This window comes from Coffea arabica, chromosome 10e (genome assembly GCF_036785885.1).
Source record: "Coffea arabica cultivar ET-39 chromosome 10e, Coffea Arabica ET-39 HiFi, whole genome shotgun sequence".
Taxonomy (NCBI): Eukaryota; Viridiplantae; Streptophyta; class Magnoliopsida; order Gentianales; family Rubiaceae; genus Coffea; species Coffea arabica.
In genome coordinates this window covers 44,141,865-44,156,510 of record NC_092328.1, presented here as the reverse complement: position 1 = coordinate 44,156,510, position 14,646 = coordinate 44,141,865, and the positions used below count along the sequence as shown (strand labels likewise).

Sequence of the window (14,646 nt, the reverse complement as noted above, 5' to 3'; positions counted from 1 at the left end):
TAGACATGAACTAAAAGCTTGGCATTGATCTCTTTGGACGACTAGAATGTGTTGGTTATATGAAAACTTCCTATTGTCTTGTTTTGGCTAGACATTTGTCGAGTGTTACTTGGTTTAGTTATGTTAATGGAATATCAAATTTTAAGGTGAAATTCTGTCAAATATTTTTTAGACACCAAGTTGCCACAGCCTTTGCATATATCCAGATTTCTCAAATTGTCAAACCATTGCATATATTACTTAGACAATTGCTACATCAAATGGTTTACAATGCCTTACAACCACATTATAACCAAAAAAAATTAAGGCCAATCACAGCAACTTTGCAAGTTTCGTGGACAAAAGGCTAAATCTAACTACATAGCCTTCCCTAATTCATCTAAACTAACATTTGGAGCCCTAAGTCCAAGATAGCATGTCCTCTTTTGTCGTTGCCAACAAGCACAGTAGTTAACAAACGACAACAAAAACTATCAATTTGCCCTTATCTTTTAGCTTTTGAATTTCAGCCTTCATCATCTTGTTCTCTTCTTCCAACCTTGCAAGTTCAATTTTTTATGAACTGGTTCTCTTGTTTGGCTTTCCTTGGTTCCTTCAAGAATTTTGCCATCATATTTTTCGTCATCTTCGACATTGGTGGATCAAACCACAAAAAGCACTTGCAAGCCTTCGGTGGTTGTAATCAATATTAATACCCCCATTAGATGTAGAAATTAGATTGCCTATTATTGCAAATGGAACTAAATTAGAAATTACTACTAAATACCCATATCCAATTATATTGCCAAAAAAATTCCCCTCACATTTATTGACAAAATAAAAAAAAATATCCCATAATTCTTGCAACCGTGGAATCTTCTTCCAAGATTCGACAATGTCCATGTAGTAGCGATTTGACACGGTTCATTACAATCACAAAACGCAACCTCATCTCCATTGTAGTGATCTACCTTCCCTCTCTTCACCTCTGATAATTTTCCACTTTCTTCATTCTCATGATTTGATTGTTGGCAGCTGCTCGAACTTGATGCATCATTGAGGTAGTTTCTTCGCGGATGCATCTTATTGGAGCTTCTTCACAGAGAGAATTGAGAAATTGTGAGGAGCCCCAATGTCTTCAAAAACTAGATAGATGATTACGCCTTTATTTTAATGATCTTACTAATCTGTTTCGCTGATTAATTGCAAAAGATTTGGCTAGTGTGATGATTATGCCCCAATAGGTCCATGTGGATTGAGTAAAATGTAGTGAAAAGTCCTACATTGGATGTAAGAAACTTATTCAAGGACTAAATTGGTTAAAACAATTTATCAAGAACGAAATTGGTTTTAGTCAAAATATTCAGAGACTAAATTGGCGAAATTCCCCTCAAGCTACAACTGACCCAATATTTGCCCTTGAACACATTTTTACGTTTTCGTAAACACATTTTTCAATCTTTTTTTTTTTACCTTATATACGTCAAATTACTATATTACATTTTTTAAAATAAAAATTCCATAAAATAGCAATCCAAACAGAGGGCAGTTTGAGGGTTGCAATGGTTCTGATAAAAAAGTATTTTTGAGTGCTAAAATTACTTTTGAGTTTTGAGGCGTTTAGTAAATATCATCCCATAAAATTAAGCGTGGAACTTTTGGTGTTAAAAGCTCTCTTAGTAAAAGCTAAAATTTGGTGCTTTTAAAATAGTTTTTGTGTTTTATAATTGAAACATTAAATTTAATCATTTTATCGTATATTATGAACTAAAAAAAGATAAATACTTTTAAAAAATCTCAAATTATACATTATTCAATGCAATAAGTATTTATTTAATTATGTATCCAAACAATATATTTAAAAGCATTTAAACATTTAATAAGTACTTTATTAAAAGTTCTATTGGATAAACCACTTTTCAATAAATTATTGCAATCCCAAATCGACCCTTAGGTGTGTTAATGAACAATTGTTGAAAATCCCAAAACCGAATATCAATATAAAATTTGAGCTAGGTTGGATCAGCATAAAATCCCAAATACGAAAGAGCATTCCGTGTTAATTAAATTTTCAAACTTGACTTGATCTTGATTGGATTAGCATAATTTGGAATTTTATATGTCAAAACTTCAAGTTATTTGAGCTCAACTTGTTAATAGTTCGTTTTAGTTGAATTTAATAAATAAATCAATCAATTGTCAAAAGTATAACAAAAGTATTTGGTTTAATTCAAGTCATTTATACCTTTACCATGAATAAATCTATTTCTGCAAAAAATTTCAACCATCGAATCATGCAAATTTATCACAAAATGTTCATTAAAATATTTCCATATTAGTCACCAAATACTATAGTTAAAATAGTTATAGAATCTTGTAGTCATTATATACAGTGTTTTTCTTCATTTTTGTACGTGAATAGTGTCTTGTGTAGGTAATCCTTCCCTTGCTTCCGAAAACAACGCATAGCCCTTTTCTTTATAGCATTTTTTTTTACGCATAGTCCTTTTTAGCTTGATTGGATTGCAATTTTTAGAAGTTTTTGTAGGAAGATGTACCGTAGTAATTTAATATATGTGAGATAAAAAAGTGATTGAAAAATGTGTTCATAAAAAACATAAAAATTTTTTTTTTGTAAAAAATCACAATCCAAAATTTTTTCTTTTCTTTTTTTCCCATGTCTCTACTTCAAATATCATCCTTTTTTGCATCCAATAAAGCTTATATGCTCAAGAAATTTTTAAGGCTTAAAAGGAACCATGGAGAAGATTTTAGTATCATTTTAGACAGAATTCTATAATACATAAAGGGCATAATATAGTTTCTGGTGACATGTATGATGAAAATTGAAAACAAACAGTATCCACGCAAAAAAAAACAAAAAAAGCCCCGTACCAACTCAAAATAGGGGGACCCAAAAACAGGGATTTTGCCTAAAAAGGAAATATTAGACGGCCAAATCTAATTATCCAAGAAAGCAAGAAAATCCAAAATTAAATTCTTAAAAAAAAGGGCCAAATCTAAATTCTAGTCCCGGCATTGAACTCTCTCGGCAGCTCCCCATTTCTTCTTTATTCCTGCTTCTTTCTTCTTCTTCTTCGCTTCTTTCACACTCTTTCAGAGTCTTCAAACACAAAAACACACACTGATTTCACATAGTTAAACCTTCTACATACACCGATTCCCAACTCTACTCTCTCCTACATACAGATATATATATGTTATGTAAATTCGGCGTCGTTTAGTTCATCTCGATGCAGCTTCGGTTTTCGCGATTCCGCTCAGAACTCAGAATTTCAATTTCTTAAACCCTAATTTGCCCTTTTTTCCTTCTATTCATGCTTGCCATTGCCTAATACAATAATTTTGAAATTGGTTACCTCGTCGTTACCTCCAAAGTTTGCTGGTATATTGCCGATTCCTTTTTTTGTTTTTGCTTAATTCAAGTTATTAATTTTGTTTTATGAAATTGATTATTTTTGCTTATTCTGATTAATTTTTGTTAATTTTTTTTTTGGCAGATTGTTTGTTGGCTCTTTGGAGTAATTTTGGGGGGAGATGAAATCGAAGATAAAATGGGCGGCATTGGGAGGGCTAGTGTTATCATTTGTATCTTTGTTAGTGCATTTATTTCTTGCAAAGTCGAGTGCGAACATTGTTCATTACGCTGGAATTCCATTCATGACTAAAAGTTGGAGTCAATTCATTCCTGCTGAAGATGTTGAGGTAAATTAGGGATAAGAGGTTACTTGAGCATCTGAATATGACTGTATTTTTTATGGTGTTGTGTTGTTTTGAATAATTGGTAATAGGTTCCGGTGAATAAGAAGTTGTGGGGAAAGGTCAAGGCATTGGAAGGATTGCATCCATATGCGAAACCAAGAAGTGCATATCCTGGTAATGTGCGTCATAAATGCGGAGATTTTACTTTGTGAAATTTTAATTTTAATTATTAGTTAGGGTATAACTAGTTATTAGTTAGTTCAGCATCATTAACTTGTTTGCGAACATTCATTTTGGTAGTTTATTCCCCTTGTCTGTGCTTGGAAATGATCAATATCTAAGGTTTTTCTCAAGCAAAAGATAGGTTAAGAAAGCTGTATTTTAGAACGAGCTATAATCTTCAATGAAAACTACTCTCTTATATTATGGTGCCACTTCTGATTTTGTGTTTATATTTTGCATTTCGTTCTTCATTCTTCTGAATAAGTTTTGTGTTACTATCAACCCGTTTTTCCACAAAACTTAGGATTTATCCTGAAAATTTCAAGTTTTGGTCCATATTCTGTTATTGCTTGCTTCCAGACATCTAAAGGTAGGTGTTTGCGCATTTACAATAGGAAAGTCAAAGGTGACAAAAAATGTGGCAATGCCTGTTAACATTTCACCTTGATTAATGGTAATGTCATACTGGACATCCTGTATTGTATCATCATCTGATGTTGCTTCCTTTATTTTGAGTTGTACTATGGTTGCCTCCATTTGACATCATTTTCTTTATTGTCTCAGTTCCAATCACACAGAACAATGGCTTCATTTATGCAAAAATCTTTGGGGGCTTTGAGAAGATCAGGAATTCAGTATGCTTAAATATTCCTCTTCTATTGGTTTGCATTTTCTTGTGCCTTTTTTTCCCTCGTTTCTTACCCTCACAGAGCTTGTAACTGTTGAGAAACATTTTAGATTTGTGACCTGGTCGCTGTTGCAAGACTTCTAAATGCCACCCTTGTTATCCCTGAGATTCAACAAAGTATTCGCTCAAAAGGAATCAGGTTGTTATTGTTTTTGAGCGAATAAAAACTAGAGTTATCTGCATGCTTGAGTGAATTTTAAAACTGTTATCTGCAAGTTGCAGTTCCAACTTCAAAAGCTTTTCATATATCTACAATGAGGAGCAGTTCATTGCAGCTCTAGCAACTGATGTAATCATTGTGAAGGATCTTCCCCCAAATCACAAGGATGCCAGAAAGCAGAAGCAATTTCCAACTTTCAGACCCCAACATTCAGCTCCTCCAAGCTTTTACCTGACCAATGTTTTACCCAAACTAAAGAAAGCTAAGGTTGTTGGGCTCATAGTTACTGATGGAGGATGCCTACAGGTCTCTCTCTCTCTCTCTCTCTCTCTATCTCTCTCTTTAGTCCAATTAGACAATTGGTGGTGTTCAAGTGTAATTAGAGTTCCAACTATTCCTTTATGAACTCAATTATTGAACAGATTTTTTCTGACTGAATGTATTATGCATGCAACTTGGGTTGTGTCTAATAAAGTTTTGAAAACAAATAACTATGGGATTAAAGATATTACCTTAATTTGCTGTTATGCTAATAAATCCAATAGACTGCTGCTTCTAGACCAAAACTGAGAGTGGAAAGCCTTTTTCCTGTTTCCTTCTGGCAAGCTTTCATTTTTTTTTCCTCTGTGCCTTTCGTTAAGCTTAAAATCTGGTTCTGAAGAGTGATCCTCGATTAGCCCATTTGGGCTCATATGTCAAGTCTGATCTTCAACGTGACATCATCCAAACTTCTTTCATGAGAATTTGTAGTTACACTGGCCTAACGAAAATCTCAGCAGTGCTTAGGTCCAACTATCTAAAATTCAGGACAGTCAGAGTCCAATTCAAGTTAAACTGTTATTGCTGTGCTGTTAAGGTAATGCCATAAAACATTCATATGCTTTTTAGCTGTGTGATTTGATTTTCAGATGTTAATGTTGAGGTATAATTATACTGATTTTCCTTGAGATATCATAATGGTTGAAATATCCGTGGCCTTGAATTTTCTAAAGCTAAGGAAACTTGCCTACCAGTTTCATAACAAGTGCAACATGGTCAATTGTATTTAACTAACTGGAGTGTTTTAAAAACTACAGAAGGGAAGGCTGGACTATGTAAAATGTTGGCTAGATATTTCTTGTAAAACTAGCCCGGGCCAGTTCATAATGAGAATATTTTAATCTTTGGTACTCTTCTTAATTGATATAAGTTCTTAAATTTTTTTGAACGTTGGTTTTGAAAACTGGGTCCTTATGTGGCCCTTGTTTTACGGAAGAATGTAGGATTACTAATATCAGATTTTGTTTCTTCTTTGCTTTTCTTTAAGGTTGTTCAGTGAGTTGAAATACTTGCTCATCAGAGTGCTGTATGGCTTATACATGGTAGAGTGACATGAATTTGGCAGAATGTTAGATCATTATTTTCGTAGTTGCACCTTCTCAAATTTGTGAACTTTGTGGATGGTAGTAAAGGCTTGAAACCTTCTGAAAATAGTTCACACTAGAACTTCTAATGTGTGTATCAAATGCGAAATATTTGTGCAAGAAAACTAAAAGGACCTTTACAATAACAGCACCAGACTACTAGGATAGATGAAGAGAAATCATAAGAGTTTGAAGGGATTAGCTTTTAGGCTACAAAATAGCCCAAGGGAGCTGATACAAGTTTAGGTAGTGAACTGATATCAAAACTGCGTGACTGCAGTCAATAAGATGAGTATGGGGATCCAAACATATTGTTGTCTTACGAGTGACAAAAACAGAGAGACTCTTAATAAGGCACCTGCCTAGCAGATGTGCACCAGCTATGCAGAACAGTTAATAATGCTACTGCATGCTTAGCAGCAAATAATAACTAATAATATACTAATGAGAACAAATTAAGATCTAAAATGCTCCAGCATCAGAAAGGAACCCTGAAGAGAATATATAGTTGATTCTTATAACTTTCTTGAATGTGCAGAAAAGACATAAATGTCATATTTACCATTACCTAATTTGCAGTTTAACATTAGAATTTATTTTGCAGTTCTGTGATCTTTTAGTTATATCTGGAACATAATAAAAAAGATGTGAAAGTAGTGTCTGAAGTGGTTCCTCCTTGATTTATATGTATTTGCTTACCCTTGTATTTGTCATGTGGTGTACTTTTTCATCATCTCAAATGTAAGGATATATTCATGCATCATCTGAACATTAACTGTAATTTACATATGCAAAGTTCACTAATTGCCCTAACTGGCCAAAGGTGTTTACTTTGTCACTACTTGCAGTCCATTCTTCCTAATAGCCTGGGTGAATACCAGAGGCTGAGATGTCGTGTTGCTTTTCATGCTCTTCAGTTCCGCTCAGAAATTGTTGCACTTGGGCGCCTGATGGTACAAAGGTATCAACCCTTCTAACTAGTTTTGTGGAGAAATTGGGTTTTGGTTGCAATTGTCAGTGATTGTATTCCAAGGATTATGAGATTTCAATAATAATTGTCGAAGCTTTTTTTTTTTTGGGTTACATTATTATTCTATATTTTTTTTGGGAATAGTAACATGTAAACCCAAATATCTAGTCCATGCTGTAGACTGTGGTTGTTTTTTATTTTGCTTGCTCTTTGTTGGGATAGAATATTTATCATGCACCAAAATTGGGGGTTTGAGTTGAGTTCGCTGAATTACCAATCATTGAAGTTGAATACATATCATGCTAGGTACTCATGTCATGGTCTTAGTGGCTTCAAATTTAAAATTAAATGTGTTCCAAACCCTTAGAGAGAGATTTGGAACTATCTTGTTTATATATTGTTAAAACATTCCTCAACACTAACAGACCTTTTCTCATTAACTTGATTTTTTTAACATGTCAAAATGTTTTAGCCACAGATATCCTATTTGTGATAAACATGAATTTCGTCAGTCCAAGTCTTGTTCATGTAGTACAAAATTTTTCCTAATTTAAGAATTGTTCGTTTGAGGTGGCTGGACATTAGTGCTTTGCAATGCTCTTAAGCTCTTGAGGAATTCTTTATGTGCAGGTTACGCTATCCAGGTCATCCTTACCTTTCTTATCACCCTGGGCTTATAAGAGATACCCTAGCATATCATGGATGTGCTGAACTCTTTCAGGTCCTTTATAAATCTCCTTTCCGTTGTTTTCCATGTTCTTGTTTCTGATTGCTGTAATTTGACTCCTGTTGATGACAGTGATGGATGATGGATCAAGATGCTTAATGTGATGTGTAGGATAATCCAAGGGTGTTCCTCGAATTTTTGTTGTTTATTAATCAAGCATGGATATATTGTCCTGCTTGACAGTTAGATCTTGAAGTGTCTTCCAAATATTGCTACAGTTCAGATTTTATGCTTTCCTTCAATGTTTTGAGTTAACTTTTTATGTTCATTTGTGGTATAGGACATTCATTCTGAGCTGATACAGTATCGGCGGAAGCAGTTAATCAAACAGGGGATTGTTAATCAAGAATTAAGTGTTGATTCATATGCTCAAAAAGCAAATGGCTCATGCCCACTTATGCCAGAAGAGGTACAGGCAGCTATTTCATATTGTTTGTTTTGGCCTTGTTTGTCACTGTTTTTCTTTCTACGACTTAACATATATCTGATTTCAAGCATTCTTTTCCAATACATTTGCTGAAGCACCAATTGACGACTTTTTGATACCACGTCGTTTGATTATCTGCCCCTAAAATTGACTGCCTAATGATGTCCTAAGAACATCTTTGAGTGTCCAAATTGAACTTGGCACTCCTCTCCCAGGAAATTCCTCACATTATTTGACATTAGTTTTTTTGATTTTTTTCAAGAATGTTTTACCTTATCTAAACAAAGCTATCTCTAACAATCAAAATTTTCATGTTAGAACTGTTAACTATAATTTTACCAATGAGTAATGTACTGAATGACTTGGGGTGAATCTAGTAATTGGGCTTTAATTACCTGTGGCCAAAAGGGGTTTTTTTTTGGGGGGGGGGGGGGGGGGGGAGGGGGGGGTGGTGGTGGGGGAAGGAAAGAAAGATATGACAAGGTGACTAGTACATAAACGAAAGAAAGAGAAGAAAGCTAGAGGAATTGTCCATGCTTGCCCATTGTTATCAAAGTTCCTCCAGAATAGAGGAATAGAGCATCAGTTTAAAGACAAATAGGAAGGCTTAAATCTCTATTTGCAAGAAGGCAAACAAGACTTGGAAAAGGACTCTGCATAGTCTGCACTTTTTTGACTTGTGTATCACGTGCATCTAGTATATCTCAAATGACGCAATTTGTTGCGGTCATTGATACTTCCAATGGCTGAATTTGTGGTTCAACACCAATCGAAATATTGGTTTAAAGAACTGATGATTTATTATTCTTGAAGTAGACTAAGTCAGTTTAGACCTGCAGGACATATAGATTGGAAAAAGGAAGAAGTATATATTCAGTTATCATGGTCTGATGCTAATTTAATCAAGTTTCAGATATATTATTAGACTTTTGTATTTTTTGCACCTGTCTGTAAACTTTGGTATGTGTCTTTTCTTTGATTACACGTAAAACTCCCTTTTTACCTTTCTTAAAGATTACTTGCAAGCAGCAAATACATTTTGTCCTTCAAGGATATTTTTTATTCTCCTGGTTTCCCTCAATGTTTCTTCCTTTATTTGTTATGAAATGAATGGGACACTTGTTGAGTGGACTCTGAAACACCTTCAAGCATTGTTCTAGAACACACAAGTCTTGTGGACTCTGCTTCTTTCAAACCCTTTTGTTTCCACCACTGGGCTTTGGAAATGAAAATCTTAAAATGAAGAAAAATAAAGAAAAGCAAGTAACATCTTTTATTACTAGTAACTAGTGGTAGAAATTGTATTGTCGAAAAAGTCCATTAATAGATCAAGGTTTGAGGAAAATGAGGGAGGACTGAGACAAAGTCTTAAAATAAATGAAGACCAAATTTATTTGTTGTTTTGGGGAGGGGGGGTGGCGATCAATCATTTTTTCCTAATTTTCTTGTATATAATGGTGGCAGAACTTATTCTTCTAGCCTTTGTAGGTAGGGCTTCTGCTTCGAGCAATGGGCTATCCTCCAACAACTACAATCTATCTGGCCGGTTCTGAAACCTTTGGTGGTCAAAGGGTTTTGATTCCTTTACATGCGATGTATACCTACTTGGTGGATCGGACTTCTTTGTGCAGCAAACAAGAGCTGGATGATTTAATTGGCCCAGAAACCCCACTTCCTCCAGATCCACTTGAAGCTTTACCTGCAAAAAGTGTTAAGCAACAAAAAGAGGAATGGGAAAAGGCTGGTCCTCGCCCCAGGCCGCTTCCCCCTCCTCCTGATCGACCAATTTATCGGCACGAGAAAGAAGGTTGGTATGGCTGGGTTGCTGAAAATGATACAGAGCCAAACCCTTCGCCTTCTGATTTAAGGGAGCAGGCACATCGATTGTTATGGGATGCTCTTGATTACATTGTTTCAGTGGAAGCTGATGCATTTTTTCCTGGCTTTGACAATGATGGTAGTCAATGGCCTGATTTCTCTGGCTTGGTCATGGGACACCGGCTCTATGAGATGGCTTCTTCAAGAACATTTCGACCAAACAGGTAAAACGTGCTATAGACTTTAGATCATCCTATTAGATAATGAACTTTTGGACATTTCATGAAATTCTTTGGAGTCGTAATAATGCCTTTTTTCTCTGCATATGGTTCTTTCTTCAACTTAAATAGTGTGATGTTTTGATCATTCTTGTGTTAAAAGTATTTTTATCAGGTATTGGATTGTCCTTGCTTTTAAAATTTGGGTGTGGTTTCCATTTCAGTATCATTTTGTGAGTTCATTAGGGATTTAAAAAATGCTGGAGGTTTAGTTTTCTAGCCCGAAGGAACTTGCTTACCGTATAGTAGATACCCCTTCTTAGTTTGAATGCACTTCTATGCAGTTTAAGTCCAGCTATTAAAGTACATGACTTTTGCAATTGGCTGCATAATTACCTCTTTGGGGTTGAGAGGTGAATTACTAATTATATGGATTAAGATTTGAAACAAAAACTTCTATCGCTCGGTAACATTGGCTTATCACTGACGTGAATAGAGGCTGATGCTTTATTTTGTAATGTCAAAAGCTGGATTCAAATTTGTCATTATTTTTTTGTTTTGGTTTTTTATGGTGTGCTTGCCCGAGCAGGACATATCTTGCTGAACTATTCAACAGTACTAGTGCTCATCTTTACTATCGGCCACATAATTGGACTCTTGCTGTCAAAGCCCATCTTAACAAAAGCCTTGCTGAGGAGGGCCTTAATCAGGAACTTCATCTAGCAAAGCCAAAGTCGTTTCTATCCCACCCGATCCCAGAATGTTCTTGTACGACTCTCAGGACACCAGAGGTTCTGCAGTCTGGGAAGGATAGCAGCGTCCATCTGCTCTACGAAGGGCAGGATGAATGTCCAAAGTGGATGGAGCAAAGTCTTGCAAAATCAGTTGTGCTAGAGGGTAATGGTGAAGAGTTTGAATCACAAGAAGATGAGGTGGATTCAGAGGGGCAGCCGGAGTCGGAAGGAAATGACCAAAGTAATGCAATTCCATCCTGGGAACAGGGCGAGGATATGGACCCTGACGATTAGGAATACTTGTACAGATAGAACCTGATTGTCGCCGTACATCCCTTGCTCCTCCTGCTTTCTACATTTGCCATTGAATCTTGACAATCAATTGATGCAGGCACAATAGCACAGAGCACTAGCAAACTTTTCTCCGGCTCCAGAGAAAACATTATAGACAGAAACATAGAAGATTGCACGTGAAAATTTGTGGACATGCTTCTTGGATTGGACTGTTTGCAATCCTATTGCTGGTAGCATTTGAGGGTAATACCTTGAGAATATTCAAAATCCCTCGGAAAGTTTTTGTGGTGAGGGAGCTGCACTGGCTCCGGAATGAGGAAATGTTTTTTTTTTTTTTTTGTTATCTGTTTTTTACTTATTTTTTTTTTTACAGAAATCAGCTGTATACTTTTCCAGTTGTTTTAGAGCGATGACACTTGGAAGCATGAGATACGCCAGAGGTTAACTGTGCTTTAACGTGATTGTTTCTTTAGTGAAATTTTGCTTCTCTCCGATCCCTGAGTGAGTGCTGTTTTTAGGCTTCGGAGTATTAGCTTTGCTCTTAACGCTCCATTTTGCCCTTTCCCGTCCACTTGGCTGTAATTTTTCCTGTGGAAAAGAAAATTGAGCATGATTAACCCAATTAAAAGGAATATTTGCTATACCTCTGGGCTAGTGACAATTTAGGACTTAACAGGGCAATATTAACAATCAATTTTCGTTTTACAATAAATAATTACATCTTCAATTATAACTAGAAAATGAATAAATTTTATAAAATTCCTTTAATTTTTTGTATACAAAGAACAAAAATTCTCAAATGGTTAGACCTACAATTTACTGTTTGACTGTATCCTTGTTTAACTAAATTAATGCAATTGGATTGATCGAAGTGGCCTTGTAGAGAAAAGAAAGAATAGAGGAGGAAATAATAGTTCACAAAAAAAATATGGAAGAGAGAAAGAAGGAAAAGGGGTTTTGGATTTTCTTTTCAAATCATTTAAATAGAGTTAAATTTCCTTAAATTAGATAAAAAAAATCAAATTCTGACTCCAGATATTTGCGAAGTGAGGGTGGTCATTTCAATTCGGCTCCATCAAGCCGAGCCCATCCCCCGCATAGGCCCTGATAATGGTCACCCTGGGCCTCGTTATGTTGAGCCGAGGCCATCACACCTGGGGTGCCACCTATCCATCCCGATCACCTCAGCTACCACGACTACTATCTTGAAGTATCACTGTGCCTGACTTGACAACCGAAGTCGGGTCGCAGACTGACACCCGCAGAAGGACAGGATATCTGATGAGACCAGTCCCTGCCATTGATCTGTCAAATCAGACTGATACACTCAGCCTGTCAGGTCCTAGGAAGTTGAATCCCACCGTACTTCCCTCCAAATTGTCCCATATAAATACCAGAATCCTTACCCAGAAAGAGGGGGGAGAAATATTCTGTAAGAATCACTCTCTAAAAAACTCCATTACTTAATATCCTTCTGGGAACTAACTAAATCGTCGGAGGCAAACCAGATGATCCAGCCCCACCTCTTATAACATGAACAGGTGACTTCCGCCAAGCCGTACCTCATTCAGGAGATCACTCCAGCAGTTGGTACAGTTCGTCCAATAGAAAATCACCTCTTCACGAAGCAACTAAAAGCCTATAGATTTTCTCTCTCGTCGTGATCTGTTGGGAAAGGGGTACCAGTACAGGTACAAAATATCAGAGTTAGCCCAAGATAAATTTCTCTTTCCCCAAGTACTAGTTAAAACAGGAACAAATCAAATCACCAAGTAATAATGCCAACAGTGATAATAAAATGCAAGAAAAATAGAAGGCACAGGACACAAAGATTTTTACGTGGAAAACCCAATTGAGAAAAATCACAGGATCTAGTCCAGTCAAAAAACTCTACTATCACAATAATGGGAATACACAGGTCTATTCGAAATATTCGGATGACAATAATAGCACCAATATCAACCAAACAAATCTGCTATAAAATCACCCCCAAAAATTACAACTGTCAAAGAACTGAGTTTGGAAAGGTGTTACCGAACGAAAAGGAAATCTGAAATCTGAACCGGTAGATGAGTAGAGCCTGACGTGAGAATCGCGTGTGTAAAATTTCGTCTCAATCGATTTTCGAATCACCCTCCAATCAAGACCTTAAAGTTTCTATCTCTCTCTATCTCTTTTTCTCTCTTCGTCGTTCTTCACCACAATAAAGGAGTGGCGGCTGACTTTTTCTAACTCTCACACCGATGCTTGTGCGGCTGCAAAATCATATTTAAGCTTGAGAAACCCTCAAGCACTTGCTTTCTTGCACAAATGGGCTGGCTCACTCCCAACAATCTCCCCCTCCAGCTCATTTGGGGGGTTCCACCAAACCTGCTTCTTGTTTGCAAAACAAGAGTTTCTCCTTAGGTAATGTCTTAGTAAACATGTTAGCACCATTATCATCTGTATGCACTTTCTTAAGTGTCAAGAACTTGAAATCCAGTACTTCCCGAATCCAATGATATCTCACATCAATGTGTTTGGATCGAGAGTGAAATGTAGAGTTCTTACACAAATGAATAGCACTCTAATTGTCACAATAAAGACTATACTTTTCTTGCTTCATACACAACTCCTGAAGGAATTTCTGCAACCAAAGAGTCTCCTTGCACGCTTCGGTGATTGCAATATACTCTGCCTCCGTACTAGAAAGGGCGATACATTTTTGTAACTTATTTTGCCATGACACTGCTCCCCCTGCAAAAATCATCAAGTACCCAGATATAGACTTCCTGTTATCAGGATCACCTGCCATATTTGCATCAGTGTATCCATCTAGTATAATTTTACCATTGTCGAAAACACAATCTAGAAGTTCCCTTGAGATACCTGAGAATCTATTTGACAGCATTTCAATGCTCCTTACCGGGATTAGAGAGATACCGACTGACTATTCCAACTGCATGAGCAATATCTGGCATGGTGCAAACCATAGTATACATCAATCTACCAACGACCGAAGCATAAGGAACTTTCTTCATGTCTTCTTTATCTTTCTCACTTGTAGGACACTGTTTGATATTCAATTTAAAGTGACCTGCAAGTGGAGTTGAGACTTCCTTAGCATTGCTCATGTTAAACCTGTTGAGCACTTTCTCAATGTATTTTTCTTGAGACAACCAAAGCTTCTCATTTTGCCTGTCTCGCGAGATTTTCAATCCTAATATTTGTCTAGCCGGACCCAAATCTTTCATTGCAAAGGATTTACTTAACTTCTTTTTCAACCTGTCAATTTTTATAGTAT

The 14,646-nt window shown here is 36.2% G+C and overlaps 1 protein-coding gene across 1 annotated transcript; it reads left to right on the top strand.

Annotated features, from left to right (window-relative positions):
• Positions 1-3,011: 3,011 nt before the first annotated feature.
• On the top strand, positions 3,012-11,841 carry LOC113712679 (protein EMBRYO SAC DEVELOPMENT ARREST 30). The gene is made up of 11 exons (XM_072067362.1): positions 3,012-3,385; positions 3,501-3,705; positions 3,792-3,876; positions 4,489-4,559; positions 4,663-4,751; positions 4,835-5,078; positions 7,024-7,136; positions 7,776-7,866; positions 8,153-8,281; positions 9,788-10,341; positions 10,925-11,841. The coding sequence occupies exons 2-11, from the start codon at positions 3,538-3,540 to the stop codon at positions 11,361-11,363; spliced, it is 1,983 nt and encodes a 660-aa protein (XP_071923463.1). The 5' UTR covers positions 3,012-3,385; positions 3,501-3,537; the 3' UTR covers positions 11,364-11,841.
• The last annotated feature ends 2,805 nt before the right edge of the window (positions 11,842-14,646 follow it).